The sequence below is a fragment of the Rattus rattus genome, chromosome 11, assembly GCF_011064425.1.
Source record: "Rattus rattus isolate New Zealand chromosome 11, Rrattus_CSIRO_v1, whole genome shotgun sequence".
Taxonomy (NCBI): Eukaryota; Metazoa; Chordata; class Mammalia; order Rodentia; family Muridae; genus Rattus; species Rattus rattus.
In genome coordinates, this window is record NC_046164.1 from 67,028,966 (window position 1) to 67,055,147 (window position 26,182).

Below are 26,182 nucleotides of genomic sequence, written 5' to 3' on the forward strand. Positions count from 1 at the left end.
CTCCCTGGCTTCCCAGCATCTCCTCCTCCCTTCCCTTCCCTTCCTTCCTCCCAATCGCCCTGCGTTCAGCCGCCGCCCCGGGGTTGCGCAGCCCGCCGGGGTATTCCCTTAGTCAGGCATCGGGAGTCTCAGGTTCTCCTTCCTCCGGTCGGGGCGCGCGCGGGGTCCCCGGGGGACCCCCACCGCAGCCGCGTGCTCCTTTGTGCGACCGATCCGCGCGCGGGCGGCGCTGCGTCAAGGCGGAGGCGCATCGGCGCGGCCCCACGCGCACTCCCGCGCGCGGCCCCCGGGAACGGCAGGAAGGAGGAGGCGCGCGGAGGCGGGAGGCACAGAACCCAATCGCTGATCCCCCGGCCGCGGCGCCGCCTCCGCCATTGCTGTGCGCGGGAGCGGGCGACGCGGAGCCTCGGAGCGCGCTTGAAGCCCAGATCTGCCGGAGCCAGGCGTGGGGTGAGTGCGGGTGGCGAGCGGGGCGGGCAGCCGAGCATCTCTGAAGCAAGGGCCGCGGGAGACCCGCAGGAGGCCAGCGCCGCTGGACAGGGGACGCGTCCAGAAAGGCTGGACATGGGTGGCGTCCCCTCACCCGGCTGTGATGCGCCCTGCGGGGTGGGAGTCTAGAAATGTCAGTCAATACACAGCCTGAGACTCTGATCTAACTGCGATTGCCGTGTCCCTGCCACCTCTCTGGGGAGATCAGGCGGGGACGGCAGATGCGGGGACAGCGGGTGGGTGTGCAGAGTCCTCCTGGCTGTGCCCCACCCCAGCCGGCTGGGCTAAGGCTCGCACTGATCCCCGCGCGGCCCTCCCTCCGCAGGCCGCAGCCTCGTGTCTTTCGCAGCCATGGTGAAGTTGGGGAACAATTTCGCAGAGAAGGGCACAAAGCAGCCACTGCTGGAGGATGGCTTCGACACCATTCCTCTGATGACGCCCCTCGATGTCAACCAGCTGCAGTTCCCACCCCCAGATAAGGTATGAGTCCCCGACCTTCCCGCGCTGCTGAGTGTGTACCCCTAAATCTTCAGCTGCAACTGAAACAAAAGAAACGCCTTGTGCGTGTTGAGAGGTGGAGGCGGGCTCAGCCTGGAGGAGGAAGGTAGGGCGAGCACAATGTACCCTCGTGATAATGGGTTTGCTGATGCTGGAGGCCCCCCGCCTTGGATGACACCTTTGTCTGGCAAGACTCCTCAGTGAAAGTACCCCCCTCTGGATTTGGGGGGAGTCTCGTGAGCGTTGCTGGTTGGTACCATAGTCTAGGGGGTCAGGAGTGAGCTGGTCCTTGTGCCTTCCTTGTCGTGCAGGGTTTCAGCTCCACTTGCCTCACTGGGTGTGCGCTCATTCCTCTTTGTTCCTTTTGTGACATCTCAAAATCTGAGCTCGAGCTCAGCAAGGCTCCTGGACCATCTTTATCCTGATGGTATTTTTTTTTCCCCTGACTTAAAGATTCCTCTCTTAAACACTGCATCCAGTGAGGTATCATTGCTCCAACAAAGCCATCCTCAAGCCATAATGTTTAAAAGCAAATTCTACCCTTAAAGTAGTAAGTAGATAGCATCACCGCACTCTAATGTTGAGTTACACGCCCTGCATCTACAGTCCAAACACACAAAGGAGCTCGCTCACTATTCCCGGATGCCTTCATTTCTTTCCCGATAAAGAGGCGCTGGCTCCAGGTTCTGTGTTCACTGGGCAGCAATAGAATGGGGTATAGAAGAGACCTTCAGTGGGTCTTCGATGGTGGCTGGTGGAGGTTTCTTTCACTCCTAAGCTTAGCGTCTCAAACTGGTTTCATCCCCCTAATTCTATTGTCTGTGTGTGTGTGTGTGTGTGTGTGTGTGTGTGTGTGTGTGTGTGTGTGTTTCTCTGAGGGTGGGGTGGGGGAGATGGCAACCTGGGAGCAGGGAAGGGGGGCTGCCAGCAGGTGTTTCCCTTTGAGAAAGGGAAATCAGCTGTTCATACACTGAGTGCCACGAACCTGTGTACCCCATGCCACGGCTGTTTGTCCAGAATGGCTTTCATAAGAACAACGGGGCTGTTGAGTCTTTGACCTCCACCCTGTGGTGGGCTGTCAGGGCTTGGTTCCTATCTCCCGAACCCTCCCGCCTTGATACATGTAGCCAAGGAGCACCAGAAGCCTGTGCCAGGAACTCCGTGTCCTGGAGCAGCACCTCTATCAGGCGAGTCCCTCAGCTCAGCCCAAGCATCCTCTTTTGCCCTCAATGTGTTCCATTCCCAAACTGCCTGGCATGGCTGACCACAAGAAGGAGGGCTTCAGGCAGCTCCCACACTCTGCCAGCTAGTCCTGTTGCCCAGGAGTAGGCTAAGTGGCTAAGGTACGGAGTCGCTCCTCTCTTGAGGTGACTGATGGGGATGCTCCAGAAAAGGATATTCCCGTGGGAAACAGGTCCTTGAGCTAGAAGGCTTCCAAAGTCACTGAAGAGGAGACAGGTTCTCAGAGTTCACCTCATGCACCCAAGGTCATCATGCTGAAGGTCACCGGCCTCCTTGAAGTTTCTATCCTTCTTGCTTATTTCACTCTGCTTCTAACTGGGCACCTCTCCCACCTGACATGATTCAGAGAGGTGGGGGATGTGACTTTGGAAAACTAGGTTGCACCCACCTGAAAATATGCACTGGTGCTGAGGGCTGCCACACGTCAGGGACTTAGCCTTGCCTAACATCAATTAGGGACACTTGCCACACCAGGCATTGTCCTGAGCACTTCCTAGGTTAAACTCCAACATGCCCACGTCTCGAGAGGCAAGCACGACCATTGCCCTCATTTGACAGACACAGCAATGAAGGGCCAGACTAGAAGGTTTTTTAGACCTGTCCAAGGTCACCTGTCCATTAGTGGTGGGTACGGTTTGAATTTAGGTGGGTTAAGTGATCACAGAAGTCCTCACTCTTTTTTTTTTTTTTTTTTTTTCGGAGCTGGGGACCGAACCCAGGGCCTTGCGATTGCTAGGCAAGCGCTCTACCACTGAGCTAAATCCCCAACTCCTTAGAAGTCCTCACTCTTACAGTTCCAGATGACATGGGCCTTATAACCTCCAGGTATGAATAAGACATGAAGAAGCCTTCTGTACTCATGGTCAAATGAAGTAGATTCAAAAAAAGTGTGCTCAAGGTCACAAGGCTACAGGGATGCAGCTGGCATGTGAGGATGGCAGGGCAGTGCTCAGTGCTGCCTTGGAACACGATGCCTTGGAGTTGGACACCCCCTGTCTACTTCAGGAGAGTGAAGTAAAACCTGACAGTATACATTGAAGCTCAGGGCTCTCTGCTTCAGTGACAGGTATAGGCTGCTTTCACTAAGACCACATTTGAGGCTGGCCCCACAGGTCATGGCTGGAGAGTCCCCCCAGTAATTTGCTCGGGGCCTGTTCTGAGTCACTCAGTTCTGCTTGTCCTATTGTCCCGGCAAGTGAGTGTCTCTTAAACCATGGAACGACAAAGGATATTCTCCCTCCAGAAGTGTAGGGGGTGGTTGGTTCTCTCCTAGCCCATAGCCACTGCTGGGCACCTGCTCTGGGGAGTGAGTTTGGGGATTAGAGGTTGGTAACTCCTCCACCTCACTCTCCCCGTGCAAGGGAAGCAGAAAGGCAATGGATCTCCAACAGAGGCAAAGCTGGGGGAGACCGGGATGGGAATGTTATTGTAGCTTTAGCGTGCGTTCCCAGTTTGACGTCAAGTTGGCAGGGCTGCAGGGAAGTTTGTGCAGGACAGATGAGTGGGTTCCCAGGTTCCCAGGAGAGAGTGGTGGGGGAAGAAAGAAAGAAAGACCCTCCATACTCTGAAGTCCAAGAGAAATTTGTTTCCAGGCCCTCGCCCTTGGGTGCCAGCGCTCTTCTACACTGGGTGCTCGGTCTGCCAGCCAGTATTCCTGTGGCCTTGGCCAGTGAGCATCACTTCTATGTCCCCCAGTTCTGTATTTTTCCTGGGACGGCTAACGGCCCATGAATAGCAATGTCTCTGAAAGCGCCTACACGGAGAGTTCTCAGGGAAGCTGTTCTCACTGCCTGGAGGAATGGTGGGTATCTCAGAACTTGAGAGTCCCAGACCCACCTGCTCAGGGCAGGTGTGTCTGAACACATCTGGCTCACCGCTGACCATACACCTCTCTGTTTCCTGGCTAAGGTCGTTGTGAAAACTAAGACCGAATATGAACCCGACCGCAAGAAAGGAAAAGCGCGTCCTCCCAAGATAGCCGAGTTCACCGTCAGCATCACCGAGGGTGTCACCGAGAGGTTTAAGGTGAGTGGTCCAGGCTGAGCTGCTGCCCTCAGGCCGGGAGGCGTCTGCCAGGCTGCAGAGAGGTAGAGGGACAGGAACAGGATGTGTTTCTACTTATCTAGGCTGTGCAGAGCCAACAGCTTCCAGTCCCAGCTGGGTGGCTCTCCAGGGTTTTGTTTTTGCTTTTTTTTTTAAGTTTTTCCTTTTTCTTTGTCTCTTCCTCCAAAATAATCAGACATTGTTTATTTTTACAACAGGGAAAACCTACCCATGAACTTCTTTAGACAAAGGCAATAAACATGATCAAACATTTGCCAAACATGGAAATATTTGCCTGACAGTCACAGGAAGGAAGCCGAAAGCCCAAGACACTAACACCTACCTACCCAGACAGGGCCCTGTGCCTATGCAGGCTCCTCCAAGGCTCCCAAAATGAACAGGGTCCCACCTCATGAGAGGGTGGGTACTGCTGCTCACTGGGTTGGTCTCCCATATGAACTAGGGCTGGCCTCCAAGCCTGTCTCCTGTAGATTTGGGGTGCTAGGCTCTCCTACTTCCCACCTCATGGGGACGGGGAGGGGACAGCAAGCTCATTGATTGGTCCCAGCTCTCTATGGCAGAGCCATGACCAGAGTCTGCCTGGCCGCAGAGCCCGTGTGTTCAACCCCCAATCCTTCTTCACCTTCTGCTACCTCCAGCAATGGCTGCTGCAAGGGCTGAGTACCAGTGAGCTCTGGTGGGAGGAGCCTTCCCCACAACAAGGGTGCGTGTCCTCTAAATTGCTCTCTGCTGAGGAACGAGCTGGGGCGTTGGTGTTCCGGCAACACCACTCTTCAGGAAAGATGTAAGAGAAAATAAACATGGTGCCTCTGGCTCAGATTCAACGGGGTTAGTTGGAAGCCATCCTCAGACCTTAATCAGTGGTCTTGGATAAATGGACGGCCATCCACTAGGATATATGAGCAACCCCCTCACGGGTGTGCCGGTGCAGACCTACTCTTTGGCACATTGCAGAGCATCTCTATTATCTCTTGCTTAGTTCTTGGGTGACCGTGGGAACACACACTACAGAACCAACTGCAGGACCAACCCTAGTTCATAGCTGCAAGGGAATCCAGGAAAGCATAGTGTTTTCATGGAGTTTGTAATACAAACTCCCTTCTGCTTCCTGTTGCTTCTCACTGATGTCGGGTTCTTCCTGGTACAATGGGTTCCATGCGTGTCACTACCCTCTGTGTCCCTGGTGATGCTGGTCAGTGAGTAGTATGGAACCCAGATATTCACTCCGTCTGTTGAGTGTGTCTGTGTGCCAGGCTGTGTCCCATCTGGTGTTCTTGGTCTGTGTTTTTCTCACATGCTTACCTGAGGCAGGTCCCTAGGCCCCTTGCCTGAGGCACAGGTGATGCATCTGACTTTTCCAGCCTCCTTCCTCTTCCCTGCTAGTAACGGGTATGCTTTTCCAATAGGGGCCTGAGGTACAGAAGTGCAGAGGTCTGTGTCTGCATCTCTGTGGGTGTGGAAGGGTGTCAGGTATGCTGAGCTGCTCTTCCTGAATCAGGGGTGGCTCTTAACATGTTTGAGGTTCATGACAGTATTAAGATGGGTTGACTTGAGGTCAGCCTTGAGGTCAGCATCTCTGTTCTACTATGGAATTAGCATGGTTACCATCTTTTGCCTTTTTTTTCCCCCATCAGCATCATGGGCTCTTGAGATCAAGTACAGGAGCAGACCTGAATGTCAAAACCACACTGTCTGAATGTCATCTTGCCTAAACATGTCCTGGTTTCTTGTGTCTGATTGGATTTTTGTCCCTATTACACCTTAGGTCAAAGAGTAGTATGGTAGCCAAATATCCTCTCCATCTGTTGAGTGTCTCCATGTGCTGGGCTCTGGCCCCTTTGGCGTTCTTGGTTTGTGTTTTTCTCACATTCTCACCTGAGACAGGTCCCTAGGTCCCTTGCCTGAGGCACAAGTGACGCAGATTTGGCCCCAGGGCTCTAGGCAGCCGCGGCTGGGCCTCTGCGTGGTAACCTGGCTTCTGTTGCCAGAACCGTAGGGCTCAGAAGACGCAGGAAGGCCTCAGACAGTCTCTACCATCTCAGTGGCAGGCCTCTGGTCTCAGGAGGCCTACCTCAACTCTCTTGCTTTCTCCCGGGTGTCTGGGAAGATACGGGATACAATGGGGACCCACTAGAGGACTGCTCTACACGGCAGTATTGCCTGGTCTCACACACGGCTGTCCGTGTTTCCCTAAGCCTAGCTTCTGTGCCTTCTTTATGACTCACCCCTAGGATGGCTGGGACTCCCTCATCTTGGGCTCTAAAACCAGTACCTCCATTATGAACGCCCATGATCTGAGCTCCAGCCCCAGGCAGGACTCTGTCCCCCTCTCTGTCCTTTTACACTGAGGTTCCCAGAGATGAGCTCCTGCTGCCCTCTGCCAGGAGGTGGGGCTTACAGAAGCAAGCTTTTAATCTTGTGGATGCCACAAACGATTCAGGAAGTAGGATGTCATCCCTCTCTCCATGTTAATCAGGCGGAGGTCGAAACAGAGCTCGAGCGCAGGAAGCCTGCTCTTGGCTTGTGGCATTAGAGGACACAGGTTTGCAAGGATGTCACTCACTACACCTCTTCCTCTATTGACCCTGTCCTATGCCTACCACCCCACAGAACCCGGGTCTCCTTCCTGCTCCGGCAGCTGAACCGGATGGCACCCCTGACAAGTGTCCTTTTTCTTCTCATGTTTTGTCTCTGTGTCACAACTCCCAGCCCCAGCCCCTCCAGCTGTCTGTCCTCTTTTAAGAAGCTGGACTAGTCTACACCTCTCTCTGGGCATGGGCCCTGTGATCTGCTATCCCAAGCAGGCTCTGCAGAGTTGATCTCATGAAGCAGAGGCCCCTTGACCTGCCTCATGACCTTGAAAAAGGAAACCAGGCCATAGCAGCCCCCTGAGATAGGAATATTGGCCAAAAATGAAGGTGTGAGGCCTGTGTGTGCAGACAGCACTTATGCGTAGCCTGTGCCAGCACTGTCGGAGTCCTCGATACCATCTCTCTGGCGCTTACCGCACTCTCAGTAAGAGCTGGCTAAGTAAATGAGTGACTCATCCATCATTCTGGTAGACTCCTGTGAAAGGGGTTTGGCATGATTTCTAGGGTGTCCCTGTGGGCTCCTTAACAGCCAGGTAGCTCTCCTGATCCAGCCTTTTTACTGGGCCATGGACGTGTATGTGCTCTCTATAGGGGACACTTGGGCAGTTGTCACAGGGTCAGCAGATGACCAGCCTTAGTCAGGAAATGGCAGAAGCAGAGTAGGATCCCTGCAACTCAGCTGCAAGGGCTGATTTCTCCGAGCACACTAGGCAATCAGTGTCCTGAGGGCCTTAGAGGACTGGCCCATGGTCTTAGGGTACCTCTTGCTTTTGTCAGCTCTGAGATGCTTCCAAACCAGAAAGTGTGTTCCTCACCTGGGAATTCCACAAGGTTGCACTCAGGCAACATTCATTTTAGTCAGGTCTACCGTTGGATTAATGTCTCCTGAGGTTCTGTGCTTTTCTTAATGGAGGGCACAGTCTGGTACAGCAGCAGAGACATTTGGAGGGCTGGAGCCCATTAGAGATGCTAGGATTGTCCACCCTTCTGGAATGTTCTCTTGGCCTTTAAGACTTAGTGATATTGTCCATGTCCCTGAGTGCACACATCCAATAGGCCATGTGCCTGCCGTGCACAATAGCCTCAACTGGCTAAAGGTTGGGGGTCTTTTTTGAACATGGAGGTTTGGGGAAGGAACAGGATATCTGGAATCAAGGGCTCACCCTCTGAGTCTCCCACCAGGGATTATTCGTGGTGGTAGTAGGAACAGCATACCATTCTGACGGTGATAGTTTGGATCTTTTCTTCTGTATGTGTATAAATCTGGGGAAGGAGATCCCGCCTTTAAGACCTTGAAGCAAGAGACAAGTTGTGTGCATGTGGGAGCCTCTTTGTCCTTTATTTGTTCTGGTAAGGTGTGACCCATCTCAACTTCAGAGGACACCCTTGAAACCAAGTGTCTTTTTGGATATTACACTGTGGTTATCACTGAAGGGTTAATCTCTTGGCTGCAAGGTTGCTAGGTTGGTTGCTAGGTAACAGCTGGTGCAGGGGGCGTGGAGTAGGCTTCATAAGATTGCTACACAGGGATAGCAGGATGAATCACCCCGTGGCAGCCAAAAGCCTAGGCTTCCAATGAGGCTTGAGTCAACGGGGAGAGCAGCCATTTAATTAATCAGAGGTGTTTTTACACTGAGAGTAAATGTAGGCTAGGATGTTGCTCAAATGAGCTAAACCTAAACATTAAAAAAAAAAAAAAAAAACCCAAAACAAAACTGTGCTCTCCCACTTGTGCAGGTAGTGTGTGATGGGCTGCTGTCCTGGAAGACAGATGCTCCACAGTGAGGCAGATTTGGGGAAGATTTTGCCGGGCTCTTCTGCTCCCCGTGCTTTGTGGCTGTCAGGGTGAAGAGGGCTGTCTTCTGAGGTCCACACACTATCCCTTCCCCATCCAGTTACCGGTTTGGGGATGGAGCCACAGCCCTCTCAGGCCAGCCTCGCTCACAGGCCCGCCTTTCAAGGTCAGTGAGGAGCCGGCAGGATATCTTAGGAGAGGCCACTTAAGGATGGTCCTCAAAGCTGTCAGTGGATGCTGCAGTGCAGCTGTCCCTTGGCATGCTGTTGCAAAGGATGCTGTGGGTGGTTTGTTTCTTTCTCCCTCGTCCTTAATGACCTTGAGCTTCCTGTGTGCCTGCTCTGCACACTGTCTAATAATCCCCATGGCAGGTCCTAAGTCACACTTGTTAACTGTTTATAAACGGTGATGTAATTTTTCTACATCCAGTAGAGTATGGTGAGGGAAGAGGTGTTCATTCATGGTAGGAAGAGAGACCTTAGAAATTCGTTTAAATGCCCTGATGACCTGCGACCAGGAGCACCCAGGTCTGCAGCTGCGAATCCACAGATTCGGGGTGTAGCTATGGAGTGGGGGCTTCTTCCCAACTTTAATAATGCACGGGTTGAATCACCTTGGGGTGTTCTGTATTCGTCTGTGTTCTCTTCTCTCTGGTACCTAAAATATTTAGTTCTGTAAACACTTGGAGGTTTCAAGATTCATTCTCTTGAGAGATTTTTTTCCCCTCTTTCTTTTCCTGTACTGTATTAGTCAGCAAAAGGTTTCGTTCCTTTCCCTTCCCCCTGAGGGATGGAGGACGGAGACTGCAAGTGACCTAGCACCATCGACCTGCTCAGCCTGGGCCCGTCGTGAGCCTTGTCCTTCTTGCCCTTGCTCTTCTCGTTAAGGAGGAGCCCAAGGTCAGCTGTAACAGAGATGAACACAGGACTCAGACCCACATCCTAGGACACCCACCCCGTGTCTGTGGGGTTGTGAATGTCTCCCCCGCTGTTCCTGGCTAGGATTCTGCTGCTTTGTGCCTGGTGGGAAGTGCTGTGAGAGCCACTGCCTTGGCAATTGGAGGAGGACTGTGACCCATACATAGACGGGGACACTTTGGTGAAAGGCAGAAGGTTAAGTGGGGGAGATGCTGAGCAGTGCTTGGCCATCACGCTGGATCTAGGTGTCCTTCCCTGCTTCACTGGGATCACTCTGAGCCCCCTCTCTTCACCATCATCCTCACTGGGCCACACCCTGAGCCCCCTCTCCTCACCATCATCCTCACTGGGCCACACCCTGAGCCCCCTCTCCTCACCATCATCCTCACTGGGCCACACCCTGAGCCCCCTCTCCTCACCATCATCCTCACTGGGCCACACCCTGAGCCCCCTCTCCTCACCATCATTCTCACTGGGTCACACCCTGAGCCCTGTTGCCACCTCAGTCTCACCAAGGGACACAGTCCATTCCTCGCTGTTCCTTTCTAGCTCAGTCAGCAGATCCTGCTGACCTCCTGCACAGGGCTGCTCTAGCTTGGAGATACCAGAATCCAGGGACACACTCAGACTCTTGCTTTCCTCCTCTGGTCCACTTAAGAGATAGTGGTAAAATACAGATACAAAACTCACCATTTCAAAGTACAGTTTAGTGACATTAAACAGTTGTCAACTGTCATGCTGTCACGTTTCAGAACACTTCATTATCACAGAAGCTGACCGAAACCACGAAGCTATGAACCCCACCTCCCCACAACCCCTCCCAGCACTCATCAGTTTTCTGCTCCCATGGTGCCCTTTGTTGGACCCATTACAGAAGTGGGACCTACACTGTGCAAGCTTCCATGTCTGACTTTTGCTCAGCATCAGATGGTCAAGGTTCATCTGTTGTAGTATGAATCAGAACTTCATTCCTTTTGAAGGCCAAGTAATATTCTGTTGTATGGACATACCGCATTTTATTTATCCTCTCAACCATAGTGTTTCTTTGTATTAACTTTTACTCGAAGGCCTGTTTTTCATTCTTTTAGGTGAATATCCAAGAGTAGGATTGCTGGTTGCCATGGTAATTTTGTGGTTTATAAGTTGTGGAACTGCCACTGTTTCTTACATCAGGGTCATTGTTTTTCATTGCTCTCAGGGTTCCAGGGTCTCCTCAGTACATCGCCAGCTCTTGGTACAGCCATTTCAGTGGGCGTAGTGGGGCATCTTTTTGTGGTGTGATTTGCATTTCTCTGATGCCTAGCCACATCGACCTACTTCCTGGGGTCTTGCCACACGGAGGACTTGTCTAGACTCTAGCTCCTTGATGTGCCCATGGGCAGCTCAGTCAGCAGGCTCATGTCCCGACTTCTGCCTGGTCATGATGCAACTAGTCACCATGTTTTTTAATACTGCAAGCCTTTCTGATCTTCACCTCCCCTTTCTCTCACCTCCCAATGAACTCTATCCCTTGAGGCTTATGCTCCTCCAGGAGGTCTCCAGAGTACTGAGAGCTGCCTCTGTGCCCTGCCTCTCCTGTGACACTTCTTATTTGCCTGTGCTGAGTTGACACCAGGGTGATGCAGTGGAACCTGCAGGCTGGTCAGCCAGCTCTTGAGAGTTGGGTAGCTTTGGGTAGCTCATGTCAGATCACCCGAGAAGGTTTCCGGGCTACTCAGGGATTCCTAAGGTGGGAGAAGGTAGGGCCTTCTGGGCTGAAAGGGCTTTGGTCTCACAGGCCCCTTCATAAAGAGAAAAGCAAATGGTGACAGGCTTGGTCTAGAGACAAGTCTAGTCAGTCTGTCATATACCCCTTGTTGTATTTCTTTTTCCTTCTGATTTGACACACACTTGTCTGATTTGAAAATTATGGCAGTAGGTGGGCTTCATGGTTGGGTCTGCAATTCCAGTCAGTTGTGAGGCTGGGGCAAGAGGAGTGCCAGTTCACAGCCAGCCTGGGCAGCTTAATGAGGCCTTGGCTCAAAATGAAACGTGGACCCAGGCACTATATCCCCTGTACCTGGAAATGGCCCAGAGGGCAGCAGTTGGTGAGTCAATCCCTTCTTGTCAAGAGAATCTCTAGGTTTTGTCCCTGGCTGAGAAGGGTAGGGTCAGCCTGATCTGGAAGCCTGTGGCTCTCTAGGCCTCCTCAGGATACGAAGGACAAAGCTATACCGGGTATGCCCTCATCCTGTGTATGAGAATATTTATTTAATTAACCCCCAAATACCTGGACCCCTGCAAGCCATGTTCACGCGGAGTCTGCTGAGTGGACAATTCTTAGGTTGGTCCTAGGTGCCAGAGGCCTGCCTAGTAAGTACTCATTTGGAGGTGGGCTGTGTGCCAGCCTAGGCTATGGTGGGGCTCTGGGGATCTGGTCCTTGCCTTTCTGTGCCTTCATTCCACTCTCCCCCATTTCCCCATCTCTGTGTCCTGTCCCTGAATTACCCTGACACTCTGAAGAGGACGAGGACGAGGTTCACCTGGATAACCCGGGTTATCTTCCCATCCCAAGATCCTTGATGGCTTGCAAGGCTCTCAGTCCAGTTTGTGTCACTAAAACAACGCTGGGGATCTGGCTGTTGTTTGTTTCTTGTGTATGTGTGGAGGGAAGAGGGCAACCTTGTGTGTCATTCTCAGGCCCCAACCACCTCCTCTGGAGAGCAGGCTTCTCTCTGCCTCAGAAAATCAACGGTTATGCTAGGTGGGGTGGCCGTCCCCTCCAGTCTCTGTCTTTCCAGTGCTGGGATGACAAGGCCATGTCTTTGTTTGTTTTAATGTGGAAAACCTTTACTGCTGCACTGAGGCAAAGTGCTGTAATGGAGAGGTGGACCTAGATAATAATAGTGAGTGAGACCTAGCTGCTCACTCATGGCAGCCAGGGGGCCAGGGACAAGATGCCCCTTCAAAGCTCCCTCCCTTTCCCTAGTGCTCACTTGTTCTAACCAGGCCCCATCTCCTGAGTCTATTCAGCTATGAACTTGTCCATGGAGTAACTCCCTGATAAAGATGGCGCCCATACCATTACCCTTTCACCTCAGGAGCTCTACCAGCTGGTGACTAAGTCTTCAGCAATAAGCGTCTTAGGTGAACACTTTAATATTCAAACCTAAAAGGTAGCTCAGGAGCCCCAGGTCACAGGAATTCTGCCCTCAAGTGGCACCCACTGTTTGTGCCCATGTCTTCCACTCAGGCCAAGTACAGGGAGACTCGGGCACCATTCAGCAATCTTGGTGTCCATTTCTCATTCCTGATAGTCGCTGTCACTGTTTTGGGTGGCGCTCCCATGATGTTAACACACAACATGACTGAGGCTGGTTTGTGTCTGGACTGGGTCATTGTGAGAAGCTTCCACATATCTTCCTTCATGGCCCCTCCCGGGTTCCTAGCTCTCCTGGTGTCCTGATGGCCCAGATGAAGGCCTTTGTCATCTTTGATATCTAGGCCTTTGTCATGAACCAAGGGTGAAGGGTTTTCAGCTTCTGCATGGAGGTCGTAACACTAGGTAAAAGGGCTTGGTGTGCCCACTGAGTGCCTGCCTGTGATCTCTTGCAGATCATAAACATCAGCATGGGGCTGGAACCTCTGTTTCATAGATGAGAGACTGAGGATCACAAGGGGGTGCCCTTCTCAGGCCATCTTCCTTCCAGCCCCTGTTGTGAAGGGCTAGCTCATCCGTGTCTTTTGGTTCCTCTGTCCTGCTGTTGATGGAAGGATGAATAGTTGGTGGTCTAACTCTCCTGAAGGTGGACTATCTGTTCATCCCTGTAGAGAAGGCCTCCAGGAGACCCGCCCCCCGAAACCTGGAGGAACTGCAGACGTCTGACTCTGTCATTTTGTTCCGTGTTCTAGAATATTACCATTGTCTCATGAGGCTGTGTATGTGGGGGAGGAGAGGAGGTCATGAAGGTCTCCAAACTGGGACACACTTCCTTCCCTGGAGTCAGGGAGGAGCTCGTGATTTGTTATTTGGTGCCTGTCCGTATAACCGGCGTTCAGAACAAGGCTGGGGTGTTCCAAACCCTCCCTGGGGTCCGGAGACTGGCCAGGGCTTTGAAGGGTAGGAAAATGAGAAGACACAAAAAAGATTGGGGTATCTGCAGAAGAAATGTGTGTGGGAACTGTCTTCAAGGAAGGTGGCCTGGGCTTCTTAGCACAAATCCTGTGGCTGCATGAACAAACAAACCACCACAAGGGCTGCCGGGGGGATCCCCAGTGTTCTCAGGTTTCTGGAGGCAAGAGAAGTCTGAAGTTAAAGTGTCTGTGGGGCACGCTGTCTCAGGGTCCCGTTGTGAAGTTACCACTGTCTCTGGGCTTGCTACTTGGTAGAGATGCATTATTCCAGCCCCCATCCACACATGATGTTCCCTCCAGTGCGTGTCTCTGCCTCAGTTCCTTTTCTTGTAAGGACACTGGCCAGACTTGACAAGCTAATGACCTCATCTGAACACAACCATGTGCAAAAGCTCATTTCCAAATGGGGCCCCAGCCCCAGACACTTGTGCTGGACACACTGTGTATTTCACTGTGGGGTTGGGAGCATGTTTCCTAGTACTCTGTCATTTTCCAGATACCTGTAAGGCTGACAACCATTTTCCCCTTGCTTTATGATTTTTTAATATTAAAAAACATTAATGGAGTATTAAAAACCAAAAAAGAATACAATATTAATTTCCTTTGTGTGTGTGAGACAGAGACAGAGAGAGACAGAGAGATAGAGAGACAGAGAGATGGGAGTGCTTTCAGAGTCAGTTTTCTCCTACTGGGTCTCTGGGATTGAACTCAGGGCATCAGCCTTGGTGGCAAATGCCTTTACCAATGGAGCCATCTTGCCAGCCCTGCTATTTTATTTTATTTTATTTATTTTATTTTATTTTATTTTATGGCAGGATCTCAATTAGCTCAGCCTGGCCTTGAATTTGCTATGTAGTTGGGGATGACCTTGAACTTTTGATCCTCCCGAAGTGCCTGGTTTACAGGTGTGTAGCACCTCCCGGACTCAGCCCTGTGGGCAGGGACAGCTAGTGAGAGGCAGGCAGCTGGCTCCCTGGCAGGGTGGCAGTGTTTCCGGGTGAGGTGGCCTGGGTTGAGATCCTGCTCCAGGCCCCACTTCTCTGTCAAGGGCCCAAGTCGCCTGGGAGTCATGTGGCCAATGTCAAGGCTTTCCCGAGTCTGTGCACAGAGCTTTCCTTGTAGCCTGAAATGCTTGAAACACATGGTGACCTGTGGATGTGTTGAAAAATCAGAGCCATACAAAATGGCCACTCCAAGGTGATTTTCCCCAAGCTCTTTGCGCAGGCGCACATAACTTCCGTGTGAATGACTGCTTGTCCCTGCCAGTCAGCTGTCTTCCCAGTCCCAGGGCGTTCTCTGCCTCTTCCCACAGGTCTCCGTGCTGGTCCTCTTTGCCCTGGCCTTCCTCACCTGTGTCGTCTTCCTGGTTGTCTACAAAGTGTACAAGTATGACCGTGCGTGCCCTGATGGGTTTGTCTTGAAGGTAAGGCCTTGTTTCCCATTGCCCGACCCCCAGGATGTGAACCACTTTCTCCCTAATCCTAGGGCAGTATAGCAGCAGGCTGTGCACCTTCAATGGGAGGGTCCTCGCTGAAGACCCTGCCTGGGCAGCTAGGCAAGGAGGCAGAAAGCACAGTGGGGTCACTGGGAGGAAACTGGCTTGTCCCTGGGGAAGAGCTCGCCCCGCCCCCTGCGGCAGAAAGTGCCAGGCTGACACTTCCATCGGGTATCTGGCGGGAGTGGGGTGCAATGACCAAGAGGAAAGCCCTGCCCCAAGCTCTTGGGTTCTCCTGTGGGTTCCTGTGCAGAGGCCATGTTGGCACCTGCACACGTGGAAATGTTCTCTCTGCTTCTATGCCTCCTTCCCATGAGCCTACTGTGGGTGCAGATGCATTTACACAGAGGACTAAGGAAGCAAAACTGGAGGGAGGGAAGATAGGGCGGAGGTAGGAGATGGAGCCGGGCAGAGAGGCTTCCATGCCTCACTCGCTCTGCTTCTGAACTTTCCAGAGCTGATGGGAAATGGCCCTGTGCGGGCTTTGGAGCTGCTCAAGTGTGAACAGAGCAGGCACTGAGTGGGTGCTGCCTGTACCGCTTGTGGATCCCTGCTGGATGGATGTGTCTGGGCTTTGCTGAGATGCCCTGGCAGAGCCAGTTAGAAGACCTGAAAGTTCATGTAGACAGAACCACAGACAGAACCTCCTCTGCCTCTTACACACTGCAAGGTCCTAACATGGCTTCTGCCTTGCAGCCCTTCCTTCCTCCTGTAGCGATTGTAGGATTCTAGAACTCTGGTTGCTCAGAGTGCTAAGCCACACCCAGGAGCAAAGACCCCACCTTCCCAACTCCTTCTGGTTCAAGAAACATGAGACAGGCAGGAGGGCAGGCATGTGTATACTGAGTGGGGACTTGAGTCTGTTCTTTCTAGAAGATGGTCCATCCTGGGACAGCTTCTGGAACATAGGGCAAAGTAGGAGATGGAGAGAGTAGAAGGTGGATTGGGGCGTGCTTGGTGGCATTTGGGAGAGTGGCCAAAGTACATGGAGGTTGTACACTGCTCAGCACCCTGAGTTCCTAGCAAAGGCTCCCCAAAAGGGTGATGAGGATGATCCCTTAGGTCACCTGGACACTGAGAGGGGCAGACAGTATGCTGACAGAAGAGGCTGTTGCAGTCAGGCAGGGGAGAGAGGGTCTGGATGACTGACGCAATGGGGACGGAGAGGCAGACCAGTGTGGATAGACAGGAAGACTGAATTAGGGAGGCCAGGAGGGACCGACCAGGACCACCTGGCCTGAAGCTGGGTGACTCAGGCTGACATCATAGGGGGCATGTGGCACCTCTGTGGGAAACAGGATGGGTAGGAGACAGCTCCTTCCTGTAGCCACTGTCACAGATGATGGGCCAGCACTCCACCAACCACAACGCTGTCCTGGGTTTTCTGCCTGGCCCATTTTCTCTGGTCTGGGGCAGGCTCCTTGCCCAGTGCAGTGAGAAGCCAAAACTGGTGGTTCCACTCAGCAAACCCAAGTTCTGTGGGAGAAGGTGGTGCAGAAGAGGGATGATGAAGAAGATGGGAGGCCAGGGCCCAGGCTGACTTTGGATCAGATCCCTAGCGGTGTGGGAGGAGGCTGGGATCTACATGTATGAAAGGCAGGTCTGCACTTCCTTGGGAATCCAGAACTCCCCAGGAACTTCTGGAAGTGCGTCGCTGTGGGCTTGTACAGTTTCCAACAGTGTTTTAATGGTGGCAGGTGATGGTAGTGGGTGTCTGGATGACACAGCTAGGTGGGTGGGGGAGGCTTTCCTCCTCCTCTGTATTCAGGCACATGGCACGTTCCACGTCAACCTCCAGGGGTGGAGGACTGGTCCCGAGGTCTGTGAGCCACACTGCCCTGGCTGGCCACCTGGAGATCCTAAGGGGGTGCCTCTTCCCTTTTACCAATGGGAAACAGGGTTCAGAGGCACTTTGTCATGCCCAAGGGCATGTCCTTAAGTTCCTTCCACTCTTCAGCATGCATTTATTATCTAGGGGCCTCTGTAAGTGTATCAGCTGAGCCCTGGGAATCTGCCTAGGGGGAAAGGGAACCCCAGAAGCCTGAGTTCTACCAAGCAGCCAAATGGCCCAAGCTGAGAAGTATGCAGAGGCAGTTAGAAGGCAGACAGAACCAGGGTTTTGTGTGTGTGTCTGTGTGTGTGTATGTGCGTGTGTGAGTGTGTGTGTGTGTCTGTGCGTGTGAGTGTGTGTGTGTGTGTGTGTGTGTGTTTGGGTCCTAGCACTGAGATGGAAGCAGCAGCCTGGGCTATAGTGAGACCCTATCCACCTATCCATACTCTGCAGTAGTCCTGCCCAGGCCGCGTGACAGTTATGCTCCTTCCAAGACATTCTCACAGGTGACTGAGGCTTTGCACTTGCTTTCTTTTACCAAAGGGGTGTGTGAGAATCTCTCTCTACATGGGTACAGAGTGACCCGTGCCCCAGCTACTTCTGAGGTGCTTAACACCATCAGCCTTTCAGAGGGCCTCACAGCATCCTCTGGTGGCCATGTTATGTGGGAGGTGTCAGACAATACCTGTGTCCTCTCAGCCAGGCTCCTGGATGGCAGGGCCATTTCCTGGCTGCCGCTAGATGCCCATGCCTGCCCTGGTGTCTTGCTCCTCAGGTCTTGGATGCATGCAAAACTTTAGCAGGGTCCTGTGCTGTGCTTGTGCCAGACTGGACAGGAGTCCTCCCTGCGGCCTCCCTCCCACTTCTCTGAGGACTGGAAAGGGGTGTGTCAGGAAAGAGTGACAGGCTAGAGCAGCTCGGTCAGCTCCAGTCCTAGCTGGCTTACCTCGCCATTCTCTCCTGCAGTGTATCAGGACACTCAAGACTACTCTGGAGGGTGCTTGGAGTGTCTGATCTGTTTATCATCTTAGGCCACACCCTGGCTTCTTTCTGAGCTGTCCCACCCTGACTTTCATCCTTACAGGGGAAGCAGCCAGCCTGTAGGCACTATTTTAAAGATGAGGGGACTGGGCTCTGAAGACCACTTGAGATCTCAGCTGGGACTGTGGTCTGACCCTGAAGCTAGGTTTTGTGTGTAGCCTTCAGCTGTAGGCAGTGCTAGCCCCTGGGGTGCCGTACCCTCCATTGCTTTGTGGTCTCTTCTCAACTAGAGCTCAGCGTTCCTGGGAGCCTGCAGGCATTTCTAAGCTTTATACTAGTGAGCTGCTGAGACCCTCTCCACAGGCAAGGGCTGATCAGTCTCTACCTCATCAGGGGTGGAGACACTTCTGAGGAGAGGCTTGAGGGATGACAGCCCAGAAAGGACACCCAGGGCACAGTCTAAGCTGAGCTGCTAGGGTTGTAGCCTTGAGGCTCCAACCACGGGTGTATTTTCAGAGGTCCTGAGTGCTCACTGGGCCCCGCACTGTTAATGTTCTCATCTTACCATTCAAACCTTCCCAGACCTCACAGCAATGACCCGCAAGCCCTGCATGCTGGCTGCTCTACTGGGATTCTTTATATTCTGCCCTCTACGCCTCCTGAGAGGAGGTCAGTCAGACCTCGGTGAGTGACCAGCAGGGCTAAGTTAATCACTGCCCATGGATTAGGCCGTGCGAGGTTCTTAGCCACCTGCTGATCACTCCCCACAGTCCTGGGCCCAACACCATAGCAGGCTCTGTGTTGAAGAGGTCCTTAGGAGAGAGGGCTTACTCTGAAAGAACAGGACCCTCCAGAAGTAGCTTCCAGAGCTGCCCAGATGACTGCTCTCCATGATCATAGCCTCCTTTCACCATCAACATCCTTCATGCTCAGCCCTGTGACAGCAGCAAGCAGTAGCAGAGTGATGTCGAGTAAATCTGGATTCAGAGGGTGATTGACATCCCAGCTCCAGTGGCCTCTGGCTGAATAAGGACAGCACTTTGCATCCTGGTTCCATTCACACCCACACATGGCACACACGCATGACTGCATGTGCAAACACTTGAGGCCAAGTTAAAGACTTGCGTCTTATGTCTCAATGAGCTTCCCCCCCCCCCTCTTTTAGGATAGGGTATCTTACTGAAGCTAGCAGCCAGGGATTAGAGGTGCGCCATGTCACGCCCCCACTGCGCAGGTCCGAGCCACCCTGAGTGCTGTATTTCTACCTCTGAGGGTTGAGAGGGGTTGGCAGTATGGGAGCTGGTGCACACATTGAGGTCACGTGTATGGAGGCAGGAACTCAAGTGCTGGCTGGACTGAAGATGCCGATGGCAGATTCTGGAAAAGAACAGGTTAGACCCATTGTGGGTAGAGATGATAGAAATGTCTGTTTCACATTCTTTATGCCCCTGAGTTAGGGAATCTGGGATCGACACCCTGGAGGGGTGGCCCTTCTGTAGCGGTGACAATGATGACGGGAGGTCCCAGCTGGACCCGTGTTCCCATATCTGCATGTATGTTTGTCATATCTGCTGCATGAAGCCTCTCCACCTCCTCGGGCTCCACTTTTCCACTTATAACACAGACCGAGTGGCATGAACCTCACAGTGAGAGAACTGGCCTGAAAGTACTCTAAAGACCTGGGTGTAGCAAAAAGGAAGCCTGTGTGTGGGTGCACACTGCAGTCCCTTCCTTTACTGCAAGAGGAAGGAAAGAAGGCTTGAGATCCTCAGGGCATTCTCTAGGGCAGGGCATCCAATTGGGCTGTCCATGGACCTGCCCTTGGCTTTCAGACTCAACACTAAGTTCCTAGAAACTACTTGCTGGTGTCTTGGGCTACCTGACCACTTACACTGGCGAGCTAACCTGGGTTTAGAGCTGGAGGAACTAGGTCATCTGAGGGAGAGCAACAGCACTGTGTATCATGGGTGAAAATCAGAAGGGCTTTCATCTCCCTGGGCTGTGGCCTTGGCTGGACTCAGACTCCTCGGGAAGACACTTGGAATATAGACGGCCTCTGCACAGATCTGCTAAGCTACCCTAGGCTTAAACAGATGGGTGTCTGGGTCTAAAACTCCCAGTGACAGGTGGTAGCTGAGGTTTCTACCTGACTCAGCTGCGGGGTCTCGGATTCCCATCCGTGCAGGCTTGCCGGACAGGCTTTGGATGGCTGGGCATGAGGAACGGTGTCTTCAACAGGATGGGGTGCTGAGTGCTAGTCTCAGAAATCCAGATAGAAGGCAGTACAGGGCGTCAGTCATCTAGAGTTCTGGTCCCATCTTTCCCTGCCCTGTGGCTTCTGGGGTCTTATCCTCTGGACAGTCAAAGAAGGGGAGATGTGGACACTGGTGGGGGGACAGCTGTTCACTGGGAGCCAGCCCCAAAGCTGCGGTTACCACCATTCGGATTCTCCTGGCTTGGTGTTAAGTTACATGCCCTTATAGGGCTATAAGGCAGGCCAGAAACGAAGTCACCAGCTGCTCTGCTAATTGCACGGCTCAGTTGGGAGGATAACCTGCAGGAAGGAGCTAGTTCTCTCCTCCTACCATGAAGCTCCTGAGGGTTGAACTAGGTTTACCAGATTTGACAGCAAGCACCTTTACCCACTGAGCCATTTCCCTGCCTCCTGAGGAAAGCCTTTCCCAGTGCTTTCCTCTTATTTCAGTTGATTGTAGGTGTGTCAAAAGTGTCCTTGCTTCTAATAGATGAGTGTGAAGGGAGGCACACCGCCTGTTACCTCTGTCCTGGGAGTGCACTGCAGCACAGCCATCTTCTATACAGCTGTCTCTCTGAGGGCAGGCCCCACCTCTCTTGTCCATGCTAGTGTTTCTCCCTGCAAGCTCAGGGGAGATGCTTACGAGCTGTTGGGGGACAGTAGCTGCAGACACATGCTGGCATGCCCTTGTATCTACTGCTGCTCCACGGCCTCCTGTCTTACAGAATACCCAGTGCATCCCAGAAGGCTTGGAGAGCTACTACACGGAGCAAGACTCCAGTGCCCGGGAGAAATTTTACACTGTCATAAATCACTACAACCTGGCCAAGCAGAGCATCACGCGCTCAGTGTCACCGTGGATGTCAGTTCTGTCAGAAGAGAAACTGTCGGAACAGGAGACCGAAGCTGCAGAGAAGTCAGCTTAGCAAGAGGGGCAGGTTCCTTACAATGTGTCACTTGAAGGCAACAAAGGGACTTTGAGGGACATTTCATTAAATATAATTACCGATAATTTAGAGATTACTCATTTACGGTGCAATTGCTTCTGTTTGCTAATGCTGCTTTGCAAATAAAACTTGCTGCGGACCACCCACAGGCATAAGAAAAGCACTGCTTAGAGAGCTTGATGCCACTGTCCATGCCGAGGAGTCGCCATTTAGCTCCTTCACTGGGACTCACTGGATACTGTCAAGAGGTAATTCACCCTGGCTATGCCAGGGCTCCGGCCATCAGAACAGTGCATTTGGTGGTTTCGTTTTCTTTTATGCCCCTTTGCTATTTGCAGACCTTACTCCACACATAGAGTGACCCCACGCTCTGCTGACTGCGGTGTGGATGCACTGCTAAGCGGCGCAGAGGAGGGAAGGTGTGCACCACGACACACGCAGCCCTGCCAGGGCAGTTCTGGGAGGTTCTCTTTGCTATGTCCCCTGCGCAGAACACGAGGATGGGGTGGGGAGGAGCTGGCTCTGGGCCAGGGGGTTGCCGAGCCTGTGATCCTGTGGGTGGGCTGTCTGCTGGTGATGTGCTAGATAGGAAGAAAGCCCACTGGCTTGTTCCTTTCCTGTTATGATATATTTGCACGTACAGCCCTGAATGCAGGTGCAGTTTTGGTTTTTTGTTTTATTAGCCAGTGGGCAAAGTGAAAATGTAATTTTGGGTAAGCCAGGGCTTCTTTAGCTTTTATTCTGTGAACAGATGTGACTCCTGTGCTGTGGGAAGGGGGCAGGACGGCTGGTGGGGGGCTGATGTGGCACCTTGAAAATAGAATATCTAAGTCCACAATCTTTGTAAGAAAAGTATGTTTATGTTTCAATTTGAATCTTGACATTAAAGTATATGTTTACAAAATCACCAGTAGGTAAACTAAATGTGTAAGACAATTAAATAGAAAAAGCTATTCCTGATTGTGTTCGTCCATGTTCTCAGAATGTGTTGTGTCTGGTGGGCATGTCAGAAGTCTCAGCGTTCTTTAGTAGGTCAGAAATAAATAGCATAGTCTGAGACCTTTGTGAACAAGCAGGGTGACCACCATCAGCTCCACTGTCGTTTCCTGACAAGACTGTCGTTTGGAGACAAGATTTTATTGTTGAGGTGTTCTGAAACAAAGACCATGAGCTCAGCACAGCGGGAGGGGTCCCACAGGCAGAGCTTGCAGTGCACTGGGAGGTCGTGAGGAATGCATAGAGCAGTAAACATGTGCCAAACCTGTCTTGTAGAGGATCTGACCCTCAGACTGTGTACAGCGTGCAGTAGGCAGGCCCTGTTGTTTTTTTTTTTTTTTTCTTTTTTTCGGAGCTGGGGACCGAACCCAGGGCCTTGTGCTTCCTAGGCAAGCGTTCTACCACTGAGCTAAATCCCCAACCCCCTGTTGTGTTTTCTAACGTAGCCCTTTACCCACTGTGAACTCTCCCAATGTAACGTCTCATGTTCGTTCTGCAAATAAAGAGCTCGTGGGTACCTAAGCCGCACACTGGACATCTGTACTCGTATGCTTCAGCAGGAATTGTGTGACCCAGGAAACATCTGTACACAGATGTAGGCCATGCGGCATATACTTCTAGTTCTCAGCTGGCAACCCTGTGGCCTCTTCTAGAGGGGCAAGTATGCAGGAACAAGGGCAGAAGGCCCACTCTTCTGAGATCCACGCCCTTCTTAGAACACAAATTCTGGGACCCAGCGGCAGGAAATGAGGCTTCCCACGCCCCTAGGCCCTAGCTTTGAGGTTAAAAAGTGTGTGTGTGGGGATGTGGCAGGTCAGTAGAGATGCCTATGGAGGCACCAGTCTGTCCAGCAGGTGGTGGTCAGAGGGGCTCAGTGGAGACTCACTGATTGCAATATATGGCTGTAATTGCGTTTATTAGCTTGACAAGGCAGATGTGAATTATTTTCTGTGACAAAATGGTGACAAAATGGCCACATATCAGCCGGCACACATTAGATGCCACAAGGAAATAAGAACTAATGATTTTAGAAACATTAGGCATGTTCTTCCCTGAAGCTACTGGTGTGGGAAAGGCAGGAGATGGGGATAGGAGGCGTGCTGTATCCTTGCGTTGCTCAGCCCCCACCATGCATGTGGCCTGTCCTGACGGTGCAGTTCCTGACTGCCTTTATCTTGCACCCTGAAGAGCATACTGGCAGTCCATGTATTTCCAGGTCTTGAGGTGTACAGGTTGGCTTGGGGGCCATGCTTTCCCAGCCCTTGGGCCTTAAGCAACTCCACAGCAGATGAGGCACACGCTGGCACGTGGTCTGTCCAGGGCAGTGGTGCAGGCCAGGCCAGGCCCTAGTGGGCTAGCTGTCATACCAGTCGAGGAAGAGCAAGGAAAAGGAACACATCACGAGGAAGAAGAGGATCCACACTCGGAAGCCTGCGTTGTTTTTGATGGCCTGGCAGAGGGAGCACAGGTGTTAGCATCGCCCTGGACTGTTTCAGAAGCCTAGGTGCCCCACACACCGCTTGGTGGATCCTATGCTCTCATTAGATAGGAACAAAAGCCACTGTGTATGGACACCTGACAGGGAACAAAGGCCTTGGACTTAATTTTTAAAATTACATTTATCTCGATGCTGGGTAGGTGGGAATGCATGCTATGGTGTATGTAGGGGTAGGGTCAGAGGAAAATAGAGTTAATTCTCTGCTTCTGTCATGTGGATTTCAGAAATTAAAATCAGGTTGTCCTGCCTGACAGCAAACACCTTTATCCACTGAGCCATTTTGCCTGCTCTGTCCCCAACTTCTTCTTGTTGGGCAAAGCCTAACATCCCAGGACTCAATTCCCCAGGGCTTACTCCCATTTGAACCAGGGCTTGGGTTTTCCAGTGATGCCCATCTATGGTGACACAGGGACAAGCAGGAGGCCTGGGATTTAGAGATGGTCAGCTCATTAGGCTCGGTGCCTTCCACAGTTTCTGGGCTCCTGCCCTCTGTTGGCTCATCCTTGCTTTCAGGTTATCCTGACCCTTCCTGGATGCTCTCCCACCCTGTCCTTGCAGGGATGGGAGCTACGTTCTCCTGAGAATCGGCTGGAGGCTGGCCAGCAGGTCTTGTGAACACATGCTCTTAGGCTGCCTCTGACTATAAACCCATGACTACAGCTGCAAGATGGGCCCTGAACACTACACAGTACTCTTGGACAGCCTCACTAGTGACATTCAGGCTGCTGGGATGCAGGGCTGGGCCACATCAGACTGGAAAGCACCAGATACCCACCTCTCGTATGTCTTCGTTGCCTTCCTTAATATTTTCAGTTGCCCCCACAACTAACTGGTGAATGCTGTCGATCTCGGTTTCCTGTGGAAGGAAAGAATATCAGGGATACTCAGTCATTCTTTCCTCCAACAAGAAAACATTCTTCTGCAATTCGTGCTGCCATGTTCCCAGGTCCACAGGCTGCACCTACACTGTCTGGGAATCATCTCCAGAGAGGTGGGCCTCACCCAACAAACAGGAATTTACGGCTCAGAGATGTCTACTAGTTTACAGAGGGTCACATACTGTCTGAGTGGCAGGACTAGGATAAGGCTCTAGTGTCAGGTTGCACAGCTCACACTATATGCTATCTCTCCAGTGTTACTCATTAAGTGACAAGGATGAATATGAACTGCTGATTCTGGACTGGCCACTCCCACTAAGGGCTCTCCTCCAGCATTCTGTTTATTCTTTATAAGGTCCAGCAGCCAGCTTCAAGATGTTACAGGCTTTGAAACACATTAGCCATCCAAACAGCATGTTTTAACACATTGCTAAATGGGTAAGAGTTAGAACAACACATGAACTGCTGGCTGCAAATGCCCTGTGTAGATGCTGAGAGAACTTGGAAGTAGGGGTGCTGGCCTCTGACCACGAGACAATGCTATTGGAGACCTTAGCATACCCGCCATGAGGTGCTGTTTTTGTCTTCCTGCTGAGCGGAAGGGAAGGAGGTATGCTCTAATGTGGGCTTTAGGGACCCCTTCCTCAGTCACCCAGTCCCCAGCAGAGACATCACTGGAGTGCACATGGCCCATGGGCCAGGGATGTGGGTAGTAACACACTGACTTGGGGGGACACAGAACAGGAGCTGAGGAGTTTGCCATAAACAACCCGAGGTACTGACATAAACACAGTTCAAGGGGCCCTTGGTGGACTCCAGAGGGACACTGACCTCATAAAGCACTGCACCTCTTCGAGGGCACATCTCTTCTTTCTCAGTGGGGCTGTTTGCCTAGACCTCTGGGACAGTAGAAGTCTGAATACTGGACCCTTTCCTGTATGGCCAGCCAGGGTGTGTTACTGGGGTACCATGTAGAAGCCATATTCATGATGGCGTATGTGGTGCTACTAAAGCAGGGCACTACCTGGCTTGGTCAGAGTCCCACTGAAAGGCCAGGTGGGTCAGTGGTACTACTTGTTGGCTCTGAGAGTGAGGCATGGGGCACCAGCCACTTCATATAATGGGGCTTAGGAGAAGTACTGACGACAGCACACAGGGTGGAGTATCCAGAATGTGGCCTGGTCACCCTGAAGGCTGTATGTCAGCCAAGGCGACTCTCCTCAGAGCAAGCCGCTGTGCCAGAGCTTGCTTTGATGGCTTCCTCTGTCATGCAGCTGACATGGCCATCAGGCCAAGTGTCTGCACAAAGCCTGTCTCCAGGGCTCATGGCCTTCACACGTAGCTTCAGTAGCTCTTTAAGATACTTATGAAGAGGGCTGGAGAGATGGCTCAGTGGTTAAGAGCACTGAGGTCCTGAGTTCAATTCCCAGCAACCACATGGTGGCTCACGACCATCTGTAATGGGATCCAATGCCCTCTTCTGGTGTCTGAAGACAGCAACAGTGTACTCATGTACATAAAATAAATAAATCTTTTTTTAAAAAGATACCTATAAAGAGAATCTTACTTTTATGACCTTGCACTCCCAACTGT

At 52.2% G+C, this 26,182-nt stretch overlaps 2 protein-coding genes across 2 annotated transcripts in view; one reads left to right on the top strand and one right to left on the bottom strand.

Moving 5' to 3' along the window:
- Positions 1 to 311: 311 nt before the first annotated feature.
- Positions 312 to 22,177, top strand: Nsg1 (neuronal vesicle trafficking associated 1). The gene is made up of 5 exons (XM_032916951.1): positions 312 to 450; positions 815 to 969; positions 4,138 to 4,254; positions 15,022 to 15,132; positions 20,996 to 22,177. The coding sequence occupies exons 2-5, from the start codon at positions 841 to 843 to the stop codon at positions 21,194 to 21,196; spliced, it is 558 nt and encodes a 185-aa protein (XP_032772842.1). The 5' UTR covers positions 312 to 450; positions 815 to 840; the 3' UTR covers positions 21,197 to 22,177.
- Positions 22,178 to 23,110: 933 nt separating this feature from the next.
- Stx18 (syntaxin 18) overlaps positions 23,111 to 26,182 on the bottom strand; it is a 90,089-nt gene continuing 87,017 nt past the window's right edge. The window contains exons 10-11 of the mRNA XM_032916952.1: positions 24,487 to 24,567; positions 23,111 to 23,663 (exon numbers count right to left, since the gene is read on the bottom strand). Of these exons, the coding sequence (XP_032772843.1) occupies positions 23,568 to 23,663; positions 24,487 to 24,567 (177 nt within the window). The 3' untranslated portion in view covers positions 23,111 to 23,567. The remainder of the gene's footprint in view (positions 23,664 to 24,486; positions 24,568 to 26,182) is intronic.